Source organism: Solanum dulcamara, chromosome 9, assembly GCF_947179165.1.
Source record: "Solanum dulcamara chromosome 9, daSolDulc1.2, whole genome shotgun sequence".
In the NCBI taxonomy this organism is placed as follows: Eukaryota; Viridiplantae; Streptophyta; class Magnoliopsida; order Solanales; family Solanaceae; genus Solanum; species Solanum dulcamara.
This window is the reverse complement of record NC_077245.1, coordinates 17,759,207-17,782,199: the sequence shown is the minus strand read 5'-3', so window position 1 is coordinate 17,782,199 and position 22,993 is coordinate 17,759,207. Positions and strand designations below refer to the sequence as shown.

At 34.8% G+C, this 22,993-nt stretch overlaps 2 protein-coding genes across 4 annotated transcripts; one reads left to right on the top strand and one right to left on the bottom strand.

Annotated features, from left to right (window-relative positions):
- Positions 1 to 652: 652 nt before the first annotated feature.
- LOC129902056 (beta-galactosidase 16-like) lies at positions 653 to 10,602 on the top strand. Of its 2 annotated transcripts, XM_055977078.1 has the most exons (19): positions 655 to 1,104; positions 2,656 to 2,751; positions 2,840 to 2,952; positions 3,091 to 3,157; positions 3,253 to 3,345; positions 3,419 to 3,562; positions 3,639 to 3,733; positions 3,821 to 3,929; positions 4,103 to 4,187; positions 4,258 to 4,376; positions 4,482 to 4,646; positions 4,842 to 5,023; positions 5,212 to 5,303; positions 7,650 to 7,759; positions 8,112 to 8,216; positions 8,514 to 8,615; positions 8,811 to 8,956; positions 9,252 to 9,377; positions 10,326 to 10,602. In XM_055977078.1, exons 1-19 carry the CDS (start codon positions 946 to 948, stop codon positions 10,339 to 10,341), a joined length of 2,124 nt encoding a protein of 707 aa, XP_055833053.1. In that variant the 5' UTR covers positions 655 to 945; the 3' UTR covers positions 10,342 to 10,602. The 2 variants fall into 2 exon arrangements, with proteins under 2 accessions (XP_055833054.1, XP_055833053.1); XM_055977079.1 differs by lacking the exon at positions 9,252 to 9,377 and having other exon boundaries at positions 653 to 1,104.
- Positions 5,522 to 19,232, bottom strand: LOC129902057 (N-glycosylase/DNA lyase OGG1). 2 transcript variants are annotated; one of them, XM_055977081.1, is made up of 5 exons: positions 18,415 to 19,232; positions 17,189 to 17,399; positions 11,893 to 12,215; positions 10,983 to 11,072; positions 5,522 to 7,139 (listed from the first exon to the last, which is right to left on the bottom strand). In XM_055977081.1, exons 1-3 carry the CDS (start codon positions 19,101 to 19,103, stop codon positions 11,979 to 11,981), a joined length of 1,137 nt encoding a protein of 378 aa, XP_055833056.1. In that variant the 5' UTR covers positions 19,104 to 19,232; the 3' UTR covers positions 5,522 to 7,139; positions 10,983 to 11,072; positions 11,893 to 11,978. The 2 variants fall into 2 exon arrangements, with proteins under 2 accessions (XP_055833056.1, XP_055833055.1); XM_055977080.1 differs by lacking the exon at positions 5,522 to 7,139 and having other exon boundaries at positions 10,792 to 11,072.
- Positions 19,233 to 22,993: the final 3,761 nt, after the last annotated feature.

Sequence of the window (22,993 nt, the reverse complement as noted above, 5' to 3'; positions counted from 1 at the left end):
ATCAAACTAAATGTCATTATGCTTCGAACAATTTTTAAATTGTGTTGGCGGTAGTGAGAGTCCTTTAAACTGTTAATTGGTTGACCAAAGATCCATCAAAAACACTACTAAGGTTACTTTTCAAAATTGCAATGTCTTCATGTGACTATTGTCTTGTCTGCCTTGTATGTTAGTGGACTTACACTGTCAAAGGAGGTGGGGGAGAGTGACTAGTGAGATTTTTTCTCATATTTAAAAATTTTGGATTCTAATTTTAAAAATAAAAATGTTTCGTAATAACCTTTATACCAGTATTTTGAAATGACGTTTTACTTAACATGGAGCAAGCATTCCTTAATAAAGTCTACACATGTATAATAACTTAAAGCCTTTTATTATTATTTGAGATTACAAAAAGAAGGGAAAAAACCTTAATTATAAGATGGAGGTTAAAAATCTCACCAATAAAATAAATATTTAAATAAACAATCAACTAGGCTATTAAAATTGGTCGTATAATAAGTTGAAAGTAAAAAACCACTTAATCATCAATTTTTGACTCCGGGACTAGTAGTTGGGTCATGAAATTTCCCCACACATGCGTATCCACGGAAATGTCATTATGTTTTTTTGTATAACTTCTCTTTCTTCTGTCCTCCATCTAGCTAGTTTCATTTAAAAAGAATTTAAAGTTTTCAGAGAGAAATTTCATTTGAAGTATAAAAGATAAGAAAGGGACATATATAATTACATTGAGTGTACTTCACATGAATGAACATATAATAGCCCCACTTCTAACTTGCCTCTTCCGTAAATTCATTCTCTCTCTTCATACTCATGTTTGTTTTTCCTTCTTTTGCTTCTAAGCTTCACTTCAATTATATACATATATAAAAGTGTATATATATTGTAAAAAATCAGCTAGCAAGCTAGCTTCCTTTTACGTTTTAATTTCGTAAAGAGACGATGGAAATGTCGTGGTTGGTAGCCGCGGCTTTATTGGTGGTGATGGCGGTGTCTGCCCGTGGCGCAAACGTTAGTTACGACGGAAGGTCATTGATGATAGATGGGGAAAGGAAGATGTTATTCTCTGGTTCTATTCATTATCCTAGAAGCACCCCTCACGTATGTCTCTCTCTCTCTTTGTTCATTCAATATGATCTAACTATTAAATGACACGGAATTACGACTAAGATTTCATCTAAAAAATTGCTTGATGGAAACGTTTTCATGAATAGATACTACGCCTGTTGAAATTTCACGTTTTTTAATAGTTAATTTGCAGAAATTGAGCCTATAATATATAACTTAAATTCTATGGACATATTCAAATGTGTATGTACTTATAATAGTTTGAGTTACGTTATATACATGGTTAGTCTAAATAATTTTTTATACTATCAAATCATTCGAAGGATATTTATAGAAAACCTTCTTAAAATGTGATATTTGAAATAAAATATAATATCTATTACAACAAATAAAAATAATCTTTTACATAAGAGATATAATCGTACTAAACAAGTCTAGTGCAACAAGTTTGATTGAGAAAGCTTTGATATTAGAAAAACGATTCATAGCCTCCCTTGTAGAAATACCACTTGTTGCTCCAACTCAATCCCGAATCCTTAATTTCTTAGGAACTAATTAAGTGTTGGTTCAACTTAAAAGACCCTTCCTTAGATGCCGTCAGGAAATCCCCTTTTTGCGGTAGCATATGTCAAATTAAGTACGCCTATATATGTTTATAGGTAGAGTGTTGAGTCAAATACAGAGCTTAAATATTTTTTATATTATTAGATTTATTTTTATTTTTTTTGAGAGGATAAAGACCAAAAATAAACTGACAGATCATTCTTTTTTGAACAAGACATTAATTAGTAGGTGACCAATTTGTAATTTCTAGTGCGTAGTGGGATTAATATATAACATAGGTACGCAAACCAGTCGATAGGACTTTTAGATTAGTGGGTAAGGACTTAGATTAAGACTCTGATTGGAAATTACATCTAAATCAAATTTTATCTAGGTTGTTTCAAACTTTCTTTTGTCTGGTTTCTATAAAATAAGAATAACATTAATCAAGATGTTACCTAGTCCTAGTTTGAAGTTCTCATTACCTAGATTTTTCTTTCTTCTGAAAAATACAATTACTTTATACTATGTGTTGTTTATCACTTCTCCCTTAAAATGTGAGTGTTAATTCGAATTAAATTTCACCATCACTAACACTACTTTTGCTTCCTTCCATTACATTATTATTCATTTGTTTATAATAAAAATATATCCAGTGTAAATTCACGAATAGAATCTTGAGAGAGTAAAATATGCACAAACTTTATCTCTACCTCGGAGTGCACAAGAGTGTTTGAATATTGTGTGTCTAGTATATTTTGTTCTGTTGAATATTTTATACTTGCATTACTATATTGCTTTGGTAGACTTTCTGAAATTTATATTTAATTTGTTTGTTCTGTACGTTTATATATCTTTGATTCTTCTTAGAAGATTACTTTATTCGTTTAGCACACTAGGATGTCCTTTGACTCATTCTCCTTAAATCATTACAACTCCTACTAATTCATTTAATAATATCTGTTTTTTGGCTCGAAAAGAGACTTTTTTTTTCCTTTTTTTGTTGGCTCTCTTTTCTAAACATTATTTTATTTCTTATAGATGTGGCCATCTTTAATATCAAAAGCTAAACAAGGCGGAATAGATGTGATTGAGACCTATGTATTTTGGAACCTTCATGAACCCCAACCTGGACAGGTATTTTTGTTCGAATTCTGCGTGAACACCAAATGTTTTTTTTCCACTGAATTAACTTCTCTTTTTTTAATTTTTAATGTGATATCAGTATGATTTTAGTGGAAGACGTGACATAGTAGCATTTATGAAGGAAATTCAAGCACAAGGTCTCTATGCTTGCCTTCGCATTGGGCCCTATATTGAGGGCGAATGGACTTATGGGTAATTTTACATGCTTCCACTTTATGATATTTTGCACCCTCAGTCCAAAGTATATCTATATTCAACTTTTGACCCCTTTAATTTTATTTTATTTTTGGCAAATTGACTTAACTAAATTGTTTTTTTTAATCTTTATAGAGGTTTCCCTTTTTGGTTACATGATGTCCCTGGTGTTGTTTTCCGCTCAAATAATGAACCCTTTAAGGTAATATTTAGAATTTCTTCCTCCCATTTAATTTCATGTTTTAAAAATGATAAATAGTTGGTTGATAATGACTAGTGTAAGTTGTGTGTTGACAGTTTTACATGCAAAATTTCACTACAAAAATAGTGAACCTAATGAAATCAGAAGGACTATATGCTTCACAAGGAGGTCCAATTATACTCTCGCAGGTGAATTCTCCATATTTTTCTTAGTACGTATTAATTATTTTGCTGTATTGGTTAATTTAGATATTTCATGCAGATTGAGAATGAATATCAAAATGTAGAAAAAGCATTCGGAGAAGACGGTCCTTCTTACGTCTCGTGGGCGGCGGAGATGGCTGTTGGACTTCAAACTGGTGTTCCATGGTGCATGTGCAAACAAGATGATGCTCCTGATCCTGTTGTAAGTTACAGAGTGACTAATTAAACTACTTTTATTTATTTCATTTTCTTAAAAGCATTATTTAGACATGCTCCAGATCAATTCATGCAATGGGTTGAGATGTGGAGAAACATTTAAAGGGCCTAATTCACCAAACAAGCCATCAATCTGGACTGAGAACTGGACAAGCTTGTAAGCTATTATATTCTTATTCTACTCTCTATTTATTTATGTAAAAAATGAAGTTGCTAAAAGATATTCATTTTTTTGTATTCAAAGTTATCAAGTGTATGGTCAGAATGCAACACTCAGATCAGCAGAAGACATGGCATATCATGTTGCTCTCTTCATTGCAAGGAAGAATGGAACCTTCATCAACTATTATATGGTAAATTTGACACCTACTAACTCAAAAGAAAGAAAAGTAATATAAGAAGAAAAAAGAAACTTACCTCACAACAAATAGAACCAACATACTTCACTACCAAGTCCAATGTATCAAATTTTAGCTGCTTTATCATCCATCCTCTAACAAGGTTCTCTGGCTGGCTCCATTATCAGTATCATGGAGGAACCAATTTTGGCAGGACTGCTGCGGAATATATGATAACAAGTTACTATGACCAAGCTCCATTAGATGAGTATGGTAAGTAATCCACAAGTTTTACTCATGCTTCCAGTTTTTTCACTAGCTCTGATTGAGAATTCTACGACAGGTTTAATTAGACAACCAAAATGGGGACATTTGAAAGAGTTACATGAAGCGGTGAAGTTATGCTCAGAGACCATACTTTCTGTATTCCCTTCCATGCAGTCCTTAGGAGAACAACAAGAGGTAAATATCCACCGAGTTCACGAGTAACCCTCATCTCAAGGTGCAACTTTTCTCTCTTACAAAAATAATTTCAATCTCAAAGCTTACAAGCACTATACAAACCAGGCTTATGTATTCAGTGGAGATTCTGGAGCTTGTGCAGCATTTCTAGTCAACATAGATAACAGAAAAAGTGTAGTAATGCAATTTCAGAATTCGTCATATGAATTACCTCGGCAATCTATAAGCATCTTACCTGACTGCAAGACTGTAGCCTTCAATACGGCAAAGGTAAATACTGACATACTTAAAAATTCTTTCAATTCTACGAATCGTTAACCTTTCCAGATCTACTCCCAAACGGCTCCATTTATGATTGACAGAAGGCCAAAGCACTATCATCTCCTTATCCCTAATTTAGAGAAGAGCTAAGATTTGGTTTAAACCATAGAAGACATTAACTGTCCGCATGTTCATCTGTAATAGGTAAGCACAGAATTCAATACAAGAACAGCAATACCAGCCATTAAGTTTGACGCGGCTGAGAAATGGGAACAATTTGAAGAGGTTATTCCACAATTTGATTCTACTTCACTGAGATCAGACGTATTACTGGAGCATATGAATACTACGAAGGATGTATCTGATTATCTTTGGTATACATCCAGGTAAATTCAAAAGATCCTCCATACTCCACTCAACTTAGAAGAATAAAGTAATGATATTTAGATAAATCAAAACTAGGATTGACGGACATCGTTTCATCTAAATTTACTGGCACAGTATGATATAAACAAAGTAGTAACTGCATTCCAGGAACTGCCTTTTACTAATATGTATGAAATTCACATGACAGTATCGAGCACGATTTGATGGAACAGCAGTCTACAATAAGTGTGAAGTCCTTAGGCCATGTTTTGCATGCTTTTGTGAATGGAGAACATGTAGGTAAGCATTTAACCGTGGATGCAATATACAGATGAAAATTGTGTCATGCAAGGTTTGTTCCGAGTTTAAAATAATGAAAACAAGGGTCAAATATTTGTGTACACATGAGCAAAGATGTCATTATGCACCCCTGGCCCCGATACGTCCTCTTCTCATAGAAAACCAGAAAAGCAAAAACAAAAAAAGAACGGCAGTGAACAATTAACTGTTACGAACTATTCTTTTTTCGAAACTGGCAACTCCGTATATTCCTCAAAAGACAGTACCAAAACTGTACTAGTCAATATTTACAACAAGTACTTCAAATCCTACTATCTTTTACTAAATTGAGTCTAGTACATCAATTATGGAGATAGTATCATTTGAGTGTAACTGATTACACCAAAAACATAGTAGCATAAGACAATTTAGTTTTGACTTTTTGCATACTATTCTCTATACTATCAAAAGCTCTAGAGTTCCTTTCCTTTCATATTTCCCACCATATACTAGCTGGGACAATTCTCCATCTGTCTCTGTTTTTGGATTGCTTTCCTACTTCCTCCCAACTCTGGATTGCTTTTGTGATCTTGGCAGGCATGGTCCATGACATACCCTTAAGATTCAGAAATAACCTCCATAGTTGGCCAGTGATCTTGCAGTGTAGAAAGAGATGGTTAACTGTCTCAGCACTTTCCCCACAAAAGAAACATCTAGAACATAATGGTATCCCCCTCTTTAAGTTGTCTTGAGTCAGTACAACTTCTTTGCTTAACAACTAGACAAAACATGCCACTTTGAGTGGAATTTTTGACTTCCAGATTCCCCTCAATGGCCAGTGACTTAGAGGCCAATTGGTGTGGTTCAGCCAGTTGTATGCACAACCCACCTTAAAACTGCCCTTCCGATTGCCTTTCCACCACAAAATATCTTGACACCCTTCAGTCCATTAAATTGCCCAATGGTATTGAAAAAATCTGCTACCATTTGAATCTCCCAATCATTTGTCTTCTAAAAATGAAGTTCCACCCTTGAGGAGTCCAATGATCTATTATGGTCTTCTATTGGTGAGATACCAGAGAATATATATCAGGATACAAGACCTCTAGCCTACCTGCCTCATGCCAAACATCCTTCCAAAATTCTGTTCTCTCCATTCCCCACTTTGATCTTTGTGTTAGCCTTAAACTCAGACCATAGAGATCTAATGGATCTCCATACACTGACCCCATATGGTGTAGTCACCTCTTTGGTCATCTAGTTGTCTTCCTCTACATATTTTGCCTTAATGACTTCCTTCCAGAAGGACTGTTCTTCATTATTGAACTTCCGCAACCATTTCATCCTAAGGGTTTTGCTCTGATTCATCAAATTCTTTATTCCCAGACCTCCATGCTTCTTTCCCACTATCACAGCATCCCATTTAACCAAGTTATAACCTTTTCTCTCATTGTTTCCTTGCCAGAGAAATTTTCTTCTGATTTTATCCAACCTAGTGATTACACTTTTGGGAATTGGGAATACTGACATCATATAGGTTGGTAGTGAATCAAGAACAGAATTAATCAAGGTCAACCTGCTACCCCTAGAAAGATATTGTGATTTCCATCTTGCTAACTTCATTTCACATTACTCAACCACATTGTTCCAGATTTCATATGACTGAGATTTGGCCCCCCAAAGGCATCCCAAGATATGATGTAGGCAGTCCTCCAATTTCCCCTCTCAGAACAGCATTTAAGGCTTCCATGTTGTGTACTTCATTAATTGGATAGAGGTGGCTTTTCCTCCAATTAATGTGTAGACCAGAGAACCCTTCAAACAACACTAGGATCACCCTCAGCATCTTTAGTTGGCCTTCATCAGCATCACATAATATCAAGGTATCATCAGCATATTGTAGATGGGTAAGTTCCACACTCTCTATTTCAGGTCTGCTGACCTCAAAACCTCTAAACCAACTATTCTTTATTAAATGATAATGAGAAAAAGAGATACACATGCAGACAGACGCAAACACCACATTTCCTAATGCAAATTTGGAACTTTTAAGAGATTTCAGCTGTATCATTGGTTACAAGAGTGATTAGATTTCCAGATTCTACACTTTGTTTATGGCAATGGAACTTATGAATGTAGAGACTGGCTTGACTAGTGAAGTAAAAAGATGCTTCTGTTTCCGAAAGAAAACGTAGTTTTTATTTATTAGTGTTCCTAATCACAAGCTACATACCAAAAGAAAGGTCTCCAGAAAGAAGGGTGCCTAACCAGTGATGCTTCTATTCGAAGCACAAATCAACACTTTGTGCAGCTCAAATCATCAATTTACAAAACCTCTTAAAGTATTCTAACTGTCGAGTTCTGTAGGTTCTTCACATGGACGGTTCAGAAATACATCATTTACATTAGAGGGTGCTGTTTCTCTGAATAAAGGGACAAACAACATCTCATTACTAAGTGCAACTGTTGGCTTACCGGTACATACTTTCATTTCCTCTGTTGGTTTTCCTGGGTTGCAACTAATAATACATCAGCCATTAGTGCGTATTCATATTTGGAAGTCGCATTTTTTTTCTTTTTGATGAAAAGAGAAGTACTACTCATAAGGGTAGAAAAGTACATTATGAATTGCATATATGAGCTCTCTCTCCCTCTCAATCTTAGAAGCGTCAAGGGACAGCATTTCATAGCACCAGAGCCAAGTTCATGTATTCACATGATTTGATTAAGCACCACCTTCTTTAGTTTTATGACCTCTAGTTTTAAAAAAGTAAGTATTTAGCAGTAAGAGATTATAAAGATAAAATGATTTTTATCCTAAACATGCAGGATTCAGGAGCATTTCTTGAACGCAGGGCTCTTGGTGTAAAGTCAGTAATTATTCAAGACAGCAAAGAGACCAAAAATATCACTAATTTCTCATGGGGTTATCAGGTAATTGTCAGCTAAAAGATGACCCAAATTTTTTGTTTGTTTAGTCGTTGATGCTTTGATCATGCCATAAAATGTATAAACCACTACCGATAACTTAACCAAAAACTTTTGAGCATTTAACGTTTTCTGCCACATTAATCTATTAGCTACAGATCATTCTTCAGTAGAGCATATTTAAGGCTGAGAATAACAATTCTAACAACCATAATTTTTTTGACAACTGAGTGCAATTTCTAATTAAACTTACATCAGTATAAACCATTTTCTTATTATATCAGTATAAAACATTTTCTTAAGGTTGGATTATCGGGGGAAAAGTTACAAATTTACTCATTAGAAGAATCAAAGAGTGTTAATTGGAGCAGCTTAGACTCTTCTCAACCGCTCACATGGTACAAGGTAAGTCTATGTATCCTTTCCGGATACCTTTTTACTGTATCATGTAGTGCTACTTGCTTAAGCGACTAAGAGATCCTCAGTAATTAAATATGTGCTTATGTTTCGGTTTACAATGCAACAAACAGATCTTACATATTCCAATATATTTGTTATTTTACTCAACCTATTATACATTGATTGATTGCAATTCGCCAGTCAATTTTTGATGCACCCAAGGGTGATGATCCTGTTGCATTAAACCTTGGCTCCATGGGAAAAGGTGAGGCTTGGGTTAATGGACAAAGCATCGGCCGATATTGGGTCTCATTTCGAACGCTTGCAGGCATTCCATCACAAACTTGGTATGTTAAGGTGACACTAATTCAGATTGATACTTGTACAAACTCTTTTTATACTGGATAACTATGATTAATATAGATCTGCAGTATACGTTATTCATAGAATAATAAGGCCGCATTAGAACCCGTCTATTCTTCACCATATGTTATTTATAGATAAGCAGATTATCTCTTATCTACTTAATAAACCTCTTCACTTAAAGATCTCATGCACTCTTGTTTATCCACGAAAGTTTATTCTATTTACATTTAGTAATTAATGACTAAACCACCAGCAACTAAAATTGTTCATTTCCAGGTACAATGTTCCAAGATCATTTCTCCAACCAGAGGACAATTTATTAATCTTATTTGAAGAGGAAACTGGAAATCCTCTTGACATCACCATAGATACTATTTCTGTCACAACACCGTCGTTGAGAAAGTAAACCACTCTTCCTCTTTTATATACCAAGTTATTACCTCCGGGAACTATATTTTCTTAACAAAGAAATTTTCAAGATATGAAGGAATAACAAGTTGACCAAAAAAACACAATCTAAATTATGATAATTGATGAAAGAAATCAATGAACACCATATATAGGATTTCTTCAAAAAGAAACCAAATTCCATGATAGGTCACAGATCAATAATCCAATATATCAAGTTTTAACACTTAACAAGTGTGATTCCTACATGCAGTATTCATTTTTGTCATCGTTGAACCAATAGTCTCTTCTTATAATTTTAATCACTCTTCCTACGCTGGAATCTCTCAAAAAGACACTGGTACAGAGCCGCAATTTCAAGATTCAAATTGGCCGAAATTAACACCACAGGAAGATGGACATTATGTCTTTTACATACTTATCCCAACTAAAATACAAGATTCTATCAACACTATTTGCACCCCTTTTATTAAACAAAAACTAATCTTTTCCAGATTTGATTGTTTCTTTTCAAAGGTTCTCTTAGAAGATCTAATATTTGATGTTGATATTGTAATGTGTGTCTATCAACTGTTAATACATATACAGATTGACTTGTACTAGTTTTAGCTTAATCAACATTTGCTTAACATCTTCAGACTGAAATACCCTTCCAAAGAAAGCCAATTATTGAAAGTATACACTCATAAAAAAACTGAAAGACCAAATTAAATGCTTGTCTAGTAGGATTTGCATTTTTTCCCCACAAATTTGCAAGCTCTTTTCACTGCTATTGATAGGCCAAACATTACGACCCAGTATGTGTAGCTGTTCCAAATTCAACTATATGTCAATCAAACAAAGCATGTCCATCAAAAGTCAAAACTATCATTGTATCATATCAAGTTGGTTGTTGTCCTATCGTTTCGCTTTATTTACATTTTTCTAATATGACTTTTTCAGGCTTGTCCAGAGATGAAGAGATTTACCATCCCCCACTCATAAAAAACTTTGGGAGATCCACATAATAAGGTGTCCATAAGACTGGCAATTGATGTTCCGTGAGGATAAAAGAACAACGTTTACCATTCTTTGTTTGGGTGAAGCTCAGACGTGATTTCCATATAAATGTTCAAATCATAGGAATGTAGAAGTACAGAACTATATTTTCACACAGTTCTTTGATTCAATCAAATGCAGGCACATCGATATTATCATCTATTTGAAGTTTAATTGCATAGATGAAAAGGTCCCAATTGAAATTTTCAGCTTCCTATTTTCACGTCTTTCACTGCCTATGTTCCTGTCTTTTTTCAATGAACAAAAACAGAACAAGTGAAGGAAGTGGTTTTCGAAATCCATCAGGCATTTTATTGACTGTCTTTATGTCCTATAAATTTCCAAGAGAAATTATCACGAAGGTGGGAGAAAATGGAACTAATCAGACAGATAGCAAATGCAAATTGAAGCCTTTAACCAATTTAACACACGACATGTAGTTAATGCAAATTAATACAGTCTTACAGAAGGAAGTCCTACACATTTCAAATATGTGAAACTTTAGCAGCCTGAATGTTCAAATTGGAACTAACGAAACATAATAACGAAGACCCTACTTACAAAATTAGGCTGTAAGTCGCCACCAATTAAATAAATACGGAACAGTGACTTCATGCAAAATGCTCGCCAGCTAGATGCATTATGTCATGCCTGCAAATGAATTATCAATTAATTAATTAATACAGACATTATCATTGGCAAAAAACCTCAAGAAGCAACAGGTGCAAGAATGCAGATAATTAAAATTTCTTCGTCACCAATAATGCAACAAACTGAATAACAATTTGCAAATAAAGGTGGCTTATATTATAAATATCAACTGAAATACAAGACCAGAAAGGAAATATCAATGGAACAGTAACAAGGAAAGAGGGAAGGAAATGAGAAAACAGAGAAACAGAGAGATGAGATGACCAGACTCAAATAACAATTGCCTAATAATTCAGATGCCCTCTTTTTCTATTTATGAAATCTGGTACTTCACAAACTGCACTTTCTGGCCCCTTGTCCACGTTCTCATCACCCAGTTCCCATTATGAAGTCAGTTAGCCTTGCTGAAGGGGTTCTCACGCGCTTACTTCTTTTCAAAACCCTACTCTCCTGCTGAGTGTGTGTATGTCCACGGTGGCTGCTGATGTGCCATCCAAGTCAGCTTGTGGGGGCACAACAAATAACCAATGTATTTTTACCTCCGGCCAAGGAGGAAGAGCAGCATCTTCTGTTAGATGTTTAAGAATCTAAAAGTGCTAGTTTACCTAACAGTTCTTCAAGTAAAAATCTTCAAATATATATGTATCATATAAACTAACAAAAAGTTAAATACGATAAATGCAGCAAACCAGAAGGGTAAAGCAAACATTTCATGTAGAATCACTTTCTAAGAAATATACATTCTTTTCAACTTTAACATCCACAAAAACTGAACATCGACGCAATTCTAGATGAAAATCTTCTGAGATGTTTTTGATACCTCGGATGGTGAGAACTAGAAAGAACAGTCTTCATCAGCAAGTAGATTAAATCTAACTTCGAGCATGATAACACAAGCACGGCATATCATTCTTTAGGGACCTTTGTGATCCCACCCAGTTTTCTTTTTTTAGAATTAGGAGACTCCTCTTCCGTAGAATTCAACAGTGATTTCTGTGAAGGTAGTTCCGCAATGAAAAGCAGAGTTTGAGCCCAACCAGCATATTTTCCATATGTCCTCACAAAAGCATCTGCCACACGATTGTGAAGTTTAGGCGTAAGACTGGTTCCTGCCAGTTCAGGGAGGAGGTACCTGGTCGCGATCTAGCAAAAGATCAAGAAGAAATGTTGAAATTGGTATTAACAGATATGAACAGGATATTTTCTGAAATTGAAGTAACTTCAAAGAGCAAAGAGAGCTGCATGTTTGCATGCCAATAACTCAATACATGTAACAGGGAACACTTGATCAGTTTAGGTAATAGCAGAATCTGGGCCAACATACATCGTGTAGAACTGCACTGCGCTACTCATAATACCCTAAATGGTTCACTTTTCACTTTTCCTGCAACCTGTTTTCCTTTTCATCTTTTTTTTGGGGGACAATGGGTAATTGTGTTATAAAAGCAGCACTAAAGGGATGCTGCTGAAGTAATTACAGGTGATCAGAAAGCAAAAGAAAACCCCCATTCCAATCTTATAGGGATTCTAAGAGGCTAGGTATAGATTTTTCATCATTTACAAATTCCTCTTTACACCAAAAAGAAAAGAAAGTATACAGTTAAAACTTAACCTGTTGGATTGAGTTGGCTTTATCTTCAAAACATTTATCGTTCCTTTCCTTTCCAGCATCCAGTGTGTTTAAACCGAGAAGCATAATAAACAGACGAGGCCTCATGGGGCTTGAAGCGAAAAGTGAGATTCTTTGAAATGAAGCCCACAATTTTTGGAAAATTAAAAGGCTGAACCCATCGGTAGCTCCTTAAAAAGTTGGCATCAACTTTTACTGAGACACTTCAACTAGGGTTTGTTCATTTTATACACCTCATGTTAGGCCCCGCTGTGTCATTTGACACCTTTTTGGCAATCAACTAAAATTACAAAGTGTGTGTATTACACTCGCTGATGACGTGACATGATGACTAATTAAAAGATGACATGTGGCATTTGGTATAAAATAATTATTAAAAATAAATTATTAAAAAAGCAAAGGAAAAACTATTTTTCATTAAAAGAAACTGTTTTCTAAACCCCCACCCCACCAACCTGCCCAACCCCTCCTTCCGCAAGAATTCCCCCGCCATAGCCATTAGAGCTCCATCACCAATGACCATCATCCACTCCACCTTTTTACTTTTTTAAAAAAAAATTTAATTCATTTAAGGTTTCATGGATAGAATTCAAGAACAAGAGGCTACATAGTAATTATACACCAAAATGCTAATAGTTGTTAACTAAAAGAATTGTAATGAAAAAAATACAAAATGAATGGGTAAAATCTAAAATTAATGGACTAAAACGGTAGCTTTTTACTTTTGCAAATGAAATGAACCGAGTATTAGATTAACAAATTTGTATAATCGTTGACCAAAAAAATGGAGTGTTAATCAAAAATTTCTTAAAACCCAGATCTTATTTCTTCTCTTGATGAACTTTTCTTCTTCTTTCTTTTGTTTTTGTCAACTTTGATTAATATGTCAGATCTATAATTACATTAATATAGTAACATGTTGGGATAAAATCTTGAAGAGAAAATGAAGTTTCATGAATATTTTTTGGGGGCTGATTTTTTAAGAATTTAAAATTTGTTTTTGATTTTATACAAAAAGAAAATGTCACATATTCTTAGAGAATGGTGGTGGTCTTTATTTTTTAGATGAACAAGATAATAATTGTGAAAGATTCGTTAATGTTAGAATATTAAATAAAGAAGATAGAGAAAAAGAATGAAGAAGAAGAAAGATGATGAAGGAGGAAATAATAAAAAAGAAAAAAGAAAAAAAAATATGATTTTTTTAGGCTCTTCATGCGCCTATTTGGAGTGAAAATCACACAAGTTGTCAAGTCAACAAAAAAAATCAAAATGACCCAGTCCAACCTTACCTTAGGTGTTCAAAATGTACAGTGCTTACTTAAGGTGACTAAGTGAAAAATCGTGTCAACTTTAGGGGTTGCCGATGGGTTCCGCCAAATTAAAAAGTTGCCAAATATACATGTCAATTTATGAAGAAAAATATGCATGTAAATTTAGTGCGTTAATAATCAAATTGCAATTAAAATAACTAACTTTAGCACTAATGTACACTAATGTTGATATGAATCCAACTAGAAATTGAGGTTCAAAGAACAGCGACTTTTATTTTTGATCACTCCACACATCATTATTTGAAGCTCATGGTTTCACCTGTGAAGCGATAACCCCTCACTTCACATTGTTTCATCGCTTTGAGCAACATCATGATGGCTTTTAACAACAGACTGAATCCAAATCTGATTACTAATTCTAAATGTATTTTTTATCAATTATGGAAAATATTGCAGCAGTACTTTTATGTATTATCTGTGTACCAAAAGTTTATAGACAAAAAATTAACTGATCTAATTTAGCTCCAGAAATCAGTCAAACTGACCCTTGAATCTCGATAAGCTAAGGGAAAAGTAAGTCAGGACAGAAGAGAATGATTCAAGCTCTACAGTCTACAACTTTTAAAATTAGTAGAACCTTCTTCTTTAAGGAAAAAAATAATTACACCCCAAATAATTAAAACCTACCACACCAACATTGTGATCTGCATCCTGCTCACTAGGGCTGTACAGGGCAAACCGATAAACCGCACCAAATCAACAAATCGAACCAAACCGGAAAAAAAAACCCGACTAGTGGTTTGGTTTGACTTGGTTTGGTGTTTGAAAAAAAAATCCGACCATTATAGGGTTGGTTTGGTTTTAACTAAAAAAAGTCAAACCGAACCCAAACCGATCCGATTATAGATATACTACTTTTAAATTATGTTATACATAAAAATATTTATTAAAATGTAATTTATAAATATTTTTTAAAAAATTTTCATATTTTTTTTCTTTCTTACATTTAGATTTGGACTTGAGAAGCTCATCTAAATAATATACAAATAAAGCCCATCTTATAAAGTTATATTATAAAGTTAAAACTTCAAACAATGTTCTGCCTCCATCTTATATGTTGATATTTTGTATTAGAACTCTTTTTAAGAAGCACTGCTTTGTTCTTTTTATTAGATATTATGAAAAACCCGAGAAACCCGAAAAAACCCAAAAAACCCGAAAAATCCGAAAAATCTGAGAAAAATTGATATCAAAAAACTCGAATTTTATTGGTTTGGTTTGGTCTATAGATTTAATAACCCGACACAAATGGTTTGGTTTGGTTTGTAAAAAATTCGAACCAATCCGGTCCATGTACACCCCTACTGCTCACATTGAAAAGTTATATTGCTTTTCTTGGATAACTAATGACCAAAACAATATATTTTTTATGAAGGTTGTGACCAAAACAATTTTATTAACAAATGGCTTATCTACCATATTAATAAAGCTACCACTCCCTAGGCTGGTGTAACTATGCTTTTGATGTTCAGGGAACTGGGCACCCATTCTCTTTTATACCTCAAAAGCATCATTAGTCTCATGGGGTAACACCCACCTCTCTTGGTTAGTAACAGACTTTAATTAACATCTTGATTGCCTTCTAAAATTTAGCAAGAGAAACACCATACGGGTGCATGAACTGTGCCACAAGCTCTAGTACTAAACAACATGTACCCATTTTATCATACAAGAAGACTACTCAGAGGTTTTTTAAATTTTGCCATCCCGTATTCAGCAGCAGGGAGCAATACTCTCATATTTTCACTTCATTGGTAGCCGAACAAGTTAATCCTTTCAGGAAAAAGACATCCCCAAAAATCATTTGCTTCCTCAAGATTCTGGTACTTTGACAGACAGCAAAAGCTCCAAGCTGTTTACTTTAACTCTTTTTCCCGAAACAAGTGGAAATTTTCAAGGACATGCACCAAAAGTTGGCGTGCATTTAGGAAGAAAACATAGTCTAGAAACTATCAATATGCAGGCTCCTATTTGCCTTACATGAAGGGAACTTTGTACTCAGTAAGACTATCTTAGCTAGAAAAACAAATTACAGATACTTAACCAGCTGCTAAACTGTGATTACTGTGAAGCATATTTTTGCTTCGTTTGATAAAAGTTTCTTTTGGAGAAACAGAAACAGAAGATAATTGTTGACATGTGTGTGACCATCACATCTAAAAGCTTAAATTGTTAGAGAGAGTAAGTTTTAATTACTTAATCATATTATGTATCATAACACTCCCTCTCATGTGTGGCCATAATTCTTCTTAATTGGCCAAACACATGGAATATTTTTTGCTTTCTAGGTGGCAATGAAATTTGAACTTAGGATCTCTCCGTGCTCTAATACCATGTGAATAGATGGACATTGGACCTAATTCAATCCCAAAAGCTAGCTCAAAAAAAAAGGATTGTCCAAGACCATATAAGGAGACCACAAGACATAATCCATTTTCTCAACCAATGCGGGACTTAACCCCTCTCTCTCAATACGTCCAGGATTGGACAACTAGAGTGAGGATTACGGAGGACCCACTATTGAGAGTACAACAAGAAGGATCAATGGTTGTGCCTATGATACCATGTTAAAATTGTCTGATCATCTCATCTAAAAACTTAAGTCGGTAGAGAGAACACACATTTAGTAACTTAATTATATTATGTCTCACAATAATAGTGGTAAAAGGATGCACCCAGATAGGCATGGGAATAAATATAAATGAAAAGAGGAGCATAACAACATCTAGGAAAGAGGATTTCCACACTGAAATGAAAGAGTCCAAAAGCTGCACAACCCTTCATCCATAAATAATCATTCACGCCAACAATCTGCTTAAAAAATTTGATATATTTCAACTCTCCTCGTTGTTTCTTCAGTCCTCCACACTCCCCACTCCCCCTTTATTTTTTAAGAAAGAACTCATTAGTCCATCTACATACTCTTTTCGTAACAAAATAGAGGTCCCAGGAACATATCAAACAAGAAAGGAACAACAACAACTACTACAACAATAATAATAATATTCTTCTTAGGTTTATCTTAATTTGAAATATTTATAGAAGGGAGAGAGCATATCTCATATCTTGTATGGAATCAAAGTAAATTCATATGTCAGAAGATGTTGTGATCTCTTATACAACAAGAAAATATAAAGCCCTTGAAAGCTAACCTTCCACACATGAGTATCAACAGGAATAGCATGGTGCTGATCTAGAGAAAAGAGAGCAATACATGCTGCGACCTTAGGACCAACACCAGGTAGAGAGCACAACGAAACAATGGCCTCAGGAAGATCTACTTTGCGAAGTACAGCAAGCCACTCCATACCTCCACCAGGCTTTGACTTCAGTGTTTCCACAGTACCAACTATATATTTAGCCCTGCTCACTCGATATAAGATCAGGAGCGTTATGGAGTGAGTTATTAAATATAACTACAACTTGACATCAGTTTAACTATCACTAGAAAGTTGAAAGTGTTCTCATCTACACAAAATACTCGTAGTTCCTGTCAAAATTGGCCTAAGTGAAGATGCAAGGAAAAAAGAAAGATGAAACAACCCAAAAGTTGAAGATATAGGATGTATCACATCATCTGTCACTTGATACCATTTTAAAAGGCTTTGAAATTCATTCATCACCAAATTGCTAACCAAGCAGACTTAGGTAATGCTAAATAGTGTTTCAAAGACACTAGAAATCTTAGCATATGAATACATTCGCTGCTTTAGTGAGCGTTTGAAACTAAAATACAGGGAAAAAGGAAACTTAATCGGATTTGATGGATTTCAGAAAGCCTTTGTTTCATTAATTTCGTTTGATAAAGCCCATCAATTTCACTGTAGTTCCATACACCAGCAACACCCCTTCTATATGCATAATTTTGTATATCTCAAAAGAAAGACATAAAGACCTATTCATACCCAAAGGTGTGGCCAAGTGGTCAATGAAGTGGATTAAGAACCCATTTGGCCACGGATATTTTTCACTTTTTTCCGGAATATTATTCTGAAAAACTGTTTGGAAATAGAATTGTTCTGATGTTCAGGAATTCAAATTCTGAAATTTTCTGGAATTCGAAAAACTCCAAAAACTTCTTTTTTCACAATTTTCACTCCAAATCACTCACAAAAATTCAAAAACAACTCCAGTTTCCAAACACCATTTTCAATTATTTTTCCAAATTTCACATTTATTATGTCTAAACTCTCAATATGCGATCTCTTTTCATCTATCTTAGACTTGTTGGACAAAGTTATGCTGTACCTGATGGGACTGGCACAGACACCACAGTTATATAAACTAAAAGATATAAGGGCTTATTCATATCATAGGACACATGATTTAAAGAAAAATAAAAAAACTCTTGAAACACCATGATTGGTAAAAAGCATACCTGTAACCAAAACCTGCAGCTCTTAGCTCTTGTTCAGAAACCATTGCCAACCTTTCCAGTGAAGGAAACTCATAAAACTTGAAACCTCCAACAGCTCCCAAATAATTCCCCAATGATGAAATGAAATCGACCATCATGGTAATTCTCTTGATATTGTTATTAGATGAGCAAATAAACTGAATGAGACACTCAAGAGGGTCTTGCCTTAGGACTCTAGCACCCCCCAAATGGGTAGCCAATTCAGCAAATCTTTTATCAGAAGCCTTAAAACTCTCCCAAACCTCAGTTAATGAAATACCCACATTGAGAAAATCAAGAAGGGCGTCCCTAGCAGACTCAGAGGTAGCGCAATGGAAATGGTACCCAACATCACCATTGTCAAGCTGCTTCAGTGAGACCAAGTGGGACCTACCAACAACACCAGTATACTGGATGGGTCCTGTCTGTTTCCACCTGAAGGTTTGGCCTGTTGGGAAGGTGAGGGGCAAGTAAAGTTCTGATCTTGATAAGTTGAGGGGTACCCATTTGGGGTCTTCTTCTGGGATTGGATTTGTTAGAATATTTCTTGGTTTCTTGGAAGAGAGGGTTCTCAAAGTTGTAGTCTTGGAAGGAAGAGATTGTGGAGATGGTGGGGTTGAAGGAATGGTTATTGGTCTCTTCATGATTGGGAGAGTTCTCACTGATTGCATCTATGGTATGGCAGAGTACTCGCACAAGGGAGATGCTCTCGGCTACTTAGCCATTGGTTAATTTTCTCCTCGCTTCTCCATTTTTTTTCCCTTGATAAATGACATATAAATTCCCACCTGATATAAATATACTACTTAACAATCAATTAGGCTAAGAGAGTAAGCAAAATAAAAGACAATAGAAGAAAGAAATAAAGGAAATTTGCAATATCAGTGTTATTCGTATCAGTGTTATTCGTATCTTCACTTCTAAAGTTGCACAAATCATATAGGCACATAAGTTAGGTCATTTGCAGGAAATTACACAAGTGTCCAAGTGGATGGTTCCCACTTGGATGGACAGAGACATGTCCACTTGGATGGATAGAAACATCCAATACATAATACTCTCTCTTGGATGTCTATATAAAAAAATTAAAGAATAAATATACATATAGTTATTCTGAATCTCCATAGATGTTGTGCCTACATATCTGGTAATACGCCTTGATTGCTGGCTCATTAAAAACCTTATCAGGAAAGCCTAGTGGGACAAAACCTTGGTTAAGGAAAAAAAAGTGCAGCGCGTATTTTACTCCCCCTGATGAAAGCTTCATTTGATATTTTGGAGACGACGCATTCCAACCTTATATCTTAATTTCTCAAAAGTTGATGTTGGTAATGCCTTTGTGAATAAATCTGCAAGATTATCACTCGAATTAACTTGTTGTACATCAATATCACCATTCTTCTATAGATCATGTGTGAAGAATAATTTTGGTGAAATATGTTTCGTTCTGTCTCCTTTTATGAAGTCGCCTTTCAACTGAGCTATGCACGCGGCATTGTCTTCGAATATAATTTTGGGTACTTTGACATTACTTTCTAGGCCACATCTTTCTTTGATGAATTGTATCATCGATCTCAACCACACACATTCTCTACTTGCTTCATGAATTGTTATTATTTCAGCATGATTTGAAGAAGTAGCAACAATGGACTACTTTGTAGATCGCCATGATATAGCAGTTCCTCAGTGTGTAAATAGATAGCCTGTCTGAGATCGAGCTTTATGTGGGTCTGATAAATAACCTGCATCTGCATAACCAATAAGGTCTACACAATCTTTATTAGTATAAAACAAACTCATATCAATAGTACCCTTGAGGTATCGCAAAATATGTTTGATACCGTTCCAATGCCTTCGCGTTGGGGATGAACTATACCTTGCTAGCAAATTAACAGAAAATGTTATATCAGGCCTGGTTGCGTTAGCAAGGTACATAAGTGCACCAATAGCACTGGGATATGGTACTTTAGGACCAAGCAGTTCTTCACCCTCTTCTAAAGGTCGAAGTTGATCCTTTTCCACTTTAAGTGATCGAACAATCATTAGAGTACTTAATGGGTGTGCTTTGTCCATGTAAAATCTTTTTAAGATTTTCTCAGTGTAGGCAGATTGATGGACAAAAACCCCGTTTTCTAAATGTTCAATTTGCAGACCTAGACAAAGTTTTGTCTTTCCAAGGTCTTTCATTTCAAATTCTTTCTTTAGATATTCAATTGCCTTTTGGACCTCTTCAGGGGTTCCAATGAGATTTATGTCATCAACATAAACGGCGAGTATAACAAACTCTGATTCTGTTTTCTTAATAAAAACACATGGACAAATAACATCATTTATATAACCTTCATTTATCAAGTATTCACTAAGGCGATTATACTACATACGCCCTAATTATTTTAGACCATATAATAATCTTTGCAGTTTCATTGAGTACATCTCCCGAGACTTATTACATGCTTCAGCCAATTTTAATCCTTCTGGAATTTTCATGTAAATTTCATTATCAAGTGAACCATAAAGGTAAGCTGTAACTACATTCATTAGATGGATATCAAGATTTTTATGTACAGCTAGACTGATGAGATATCGAAATGTTATTTCATCTATAACGGGTGAATATGTTTCTTCATAGTTGACCCCGAGTCTTTAAGAGAATCCTTGTGCAACAAGGCGTGCCTTGTATCTTACAATTTCATTTCTCTCATTTCGTTTTCGTACAAAAACCCATTTATAGTCAACTGGTTTTACACCTTCAGGGGTTTGGACTACAAGTCCAAAAACCTCACATTTAGCAAGTGAGTCTAATTCTGATTGAATTGCTTTTTGCCATTCTGTCCAATCACATCTACGTCGACATTCTTCGACGGATTTAGGCTCAAGACTTTCACTATCTTGCATAAGGTTAATTGCAACATTATGTGCAAAAACATTATCTACCGTAATTTTAGATCGATCTAGATTTATCTCATCACCGGTAGAACTTATTGAAAGTTCTTCATTCACTTGAGTCTTAAGTTCACTGATTTCTTCAGGAATATCAGGAGTACTCAAATCTTGACCTTCTTCAGGAGGTTCTTGTATAGTATCATTTTTATGGTTTCTTATGCTTCTCTTTCTAAGATTTTTATCTTTTGATCCAGTGGTCTACCATGCTTCAGGCGTGTTTGGGATTCAGAAGCCATGATACTAGTAGATGGTCCTTTTGGGACATCAATTCGGATAGGCACATTCACTGCAGGGATATGTGACTTAGTTATCCGTTTCAAATCAATAAATGCATTTGGCATTTGATTTGCTATTTTCTACAAGTGGATGATCTTCTGGACCTCCTACTCACATGTGCGAGTACATGGATCAAAATGTGATAGTGATGAAACTTTTCACGCAATTTCTTTTTTTGGGGGGTTCCTTTTTCTCTCCCCTAATGGAGGGACAAATATTTCATCAAACCGACAATCTACAAATCGAGCAGTGAATAAGTCTCCAGTCAACGGTTCATGATATCGAATTATAGAGGGTGAGTCAAACCCAACGTATATGACCAATCTTCGTTGAAGGCACGTATACTACACAACCAAAAATTCTTAAATGGACTCTAATTAGTTCATGACCAAATACTAATTGTGATGGAGAGTATTTATTACAATGTGTCGGTCTGAGACGTACAAGTGCTGCCGCATGTAAGATAGCATAACCCCAAACAGTAATTGGCAATTTTGTTTTCATTAATAGAGGTCTTGCTATCAACTGTAGACGCTTTATAAATGACTGTGCAAGGCCATTTTAAGTATGAACATGAGCAACATGATTCAATTTTTATCCCAATTGATAAGCAATAATCATTAAAAGCTTGGGATGTAAATTCTCTCGCATTATCAAGGCGAATGGCCTTAATTGAATAATCTAGGAATTGCGCCCTTAATCTTATTATTTGTGTCAACAACTTTGCAAACGTCAGGTTGCGGGATGATAAAAGGTACATATAAGACCATCTAGATGATGCATCTATTAGACCATAAAATATCTAAATAATCCACTAGGTGGATGAATAGGTCCATACATATCTCCATGTATACGCTCTAAAAAGCCAGGAGATTTGATGCCAACCTTGAGGGTCGATGGTTTAGCAATTAATTTGCCTTGATAACAAGCAACACATGAAAATTCATCATTTATAAGAATCTTCTAGTTCTTTAACGGATGTCCAGTTGAATTTTCAAGAATTTGTCTCATCATTATTGATCTAGGATGACCTATTCGATCATGCCATAGCACAAAGTTGGTAATTTTTCCAAAATATATTTTTGGCCTGAGACACTCTTGGTTATACCAAGATATTCAATATTCATTTCATTTTGTGTCTCAACATGATATCCATTTCTGCGGATATTTTTAAAACTTAACAAGTTTCTTGGGGATTTAGAAGAAAATAGTGCATTTTCTATAACAATTTTTGTCCTCTTAGGTAGAATTATAATAGCTCTTTCGGAGACTTCTATCATTTTTGAATTACCAGAAATTGTAGTAACATTTGCTTTTCTTCTTAGTAAATTAGAAAAATATT

Coding starts and splice junctions, on each gene's coding strand:
- LOC129902057 (XM_055977081.1), bottom strand. CDS start 19,103: ATGCAATCAGTGAGAACTCTCCCAATCATGAAGAGACCAATAACCATT. Junction 17,400..18,414: donor GCTGCAGGTTTTGGTTACAG/GTATGCTTTTTA, acceptor TCGAGTGAGCAG/GGCTAAATATATAGTTGGTA. Junction 12,216..17,188: donor TTGATACTCATGTGTGGAAG/GTTAGCTTTCAA, acceptor ATCTTTTGCTAG/ATCGCGACCAGGTACCTCCT.
- LOC129902056 (XM_055977078.1), top strand. CDS start 946: ATGGAAATGTCGTGGTTGGTAGCCGCGGCTTTATTGGTGGTGATGGCG. Junction 1,105..2,655: donor ATCCTAGAAGCACCCCTCAC/GTATGTCTCTCT, acceptor TATTTCTTATAG/ATGTGGCCATCTTTAATATC. Junction 3,563..3,638: donor ATGATGCTCCTGATCCTGTT/GTAAGTTACAGA, acceptor GACATGCTCCAG/ATCAATTCATGCAATGGGTT.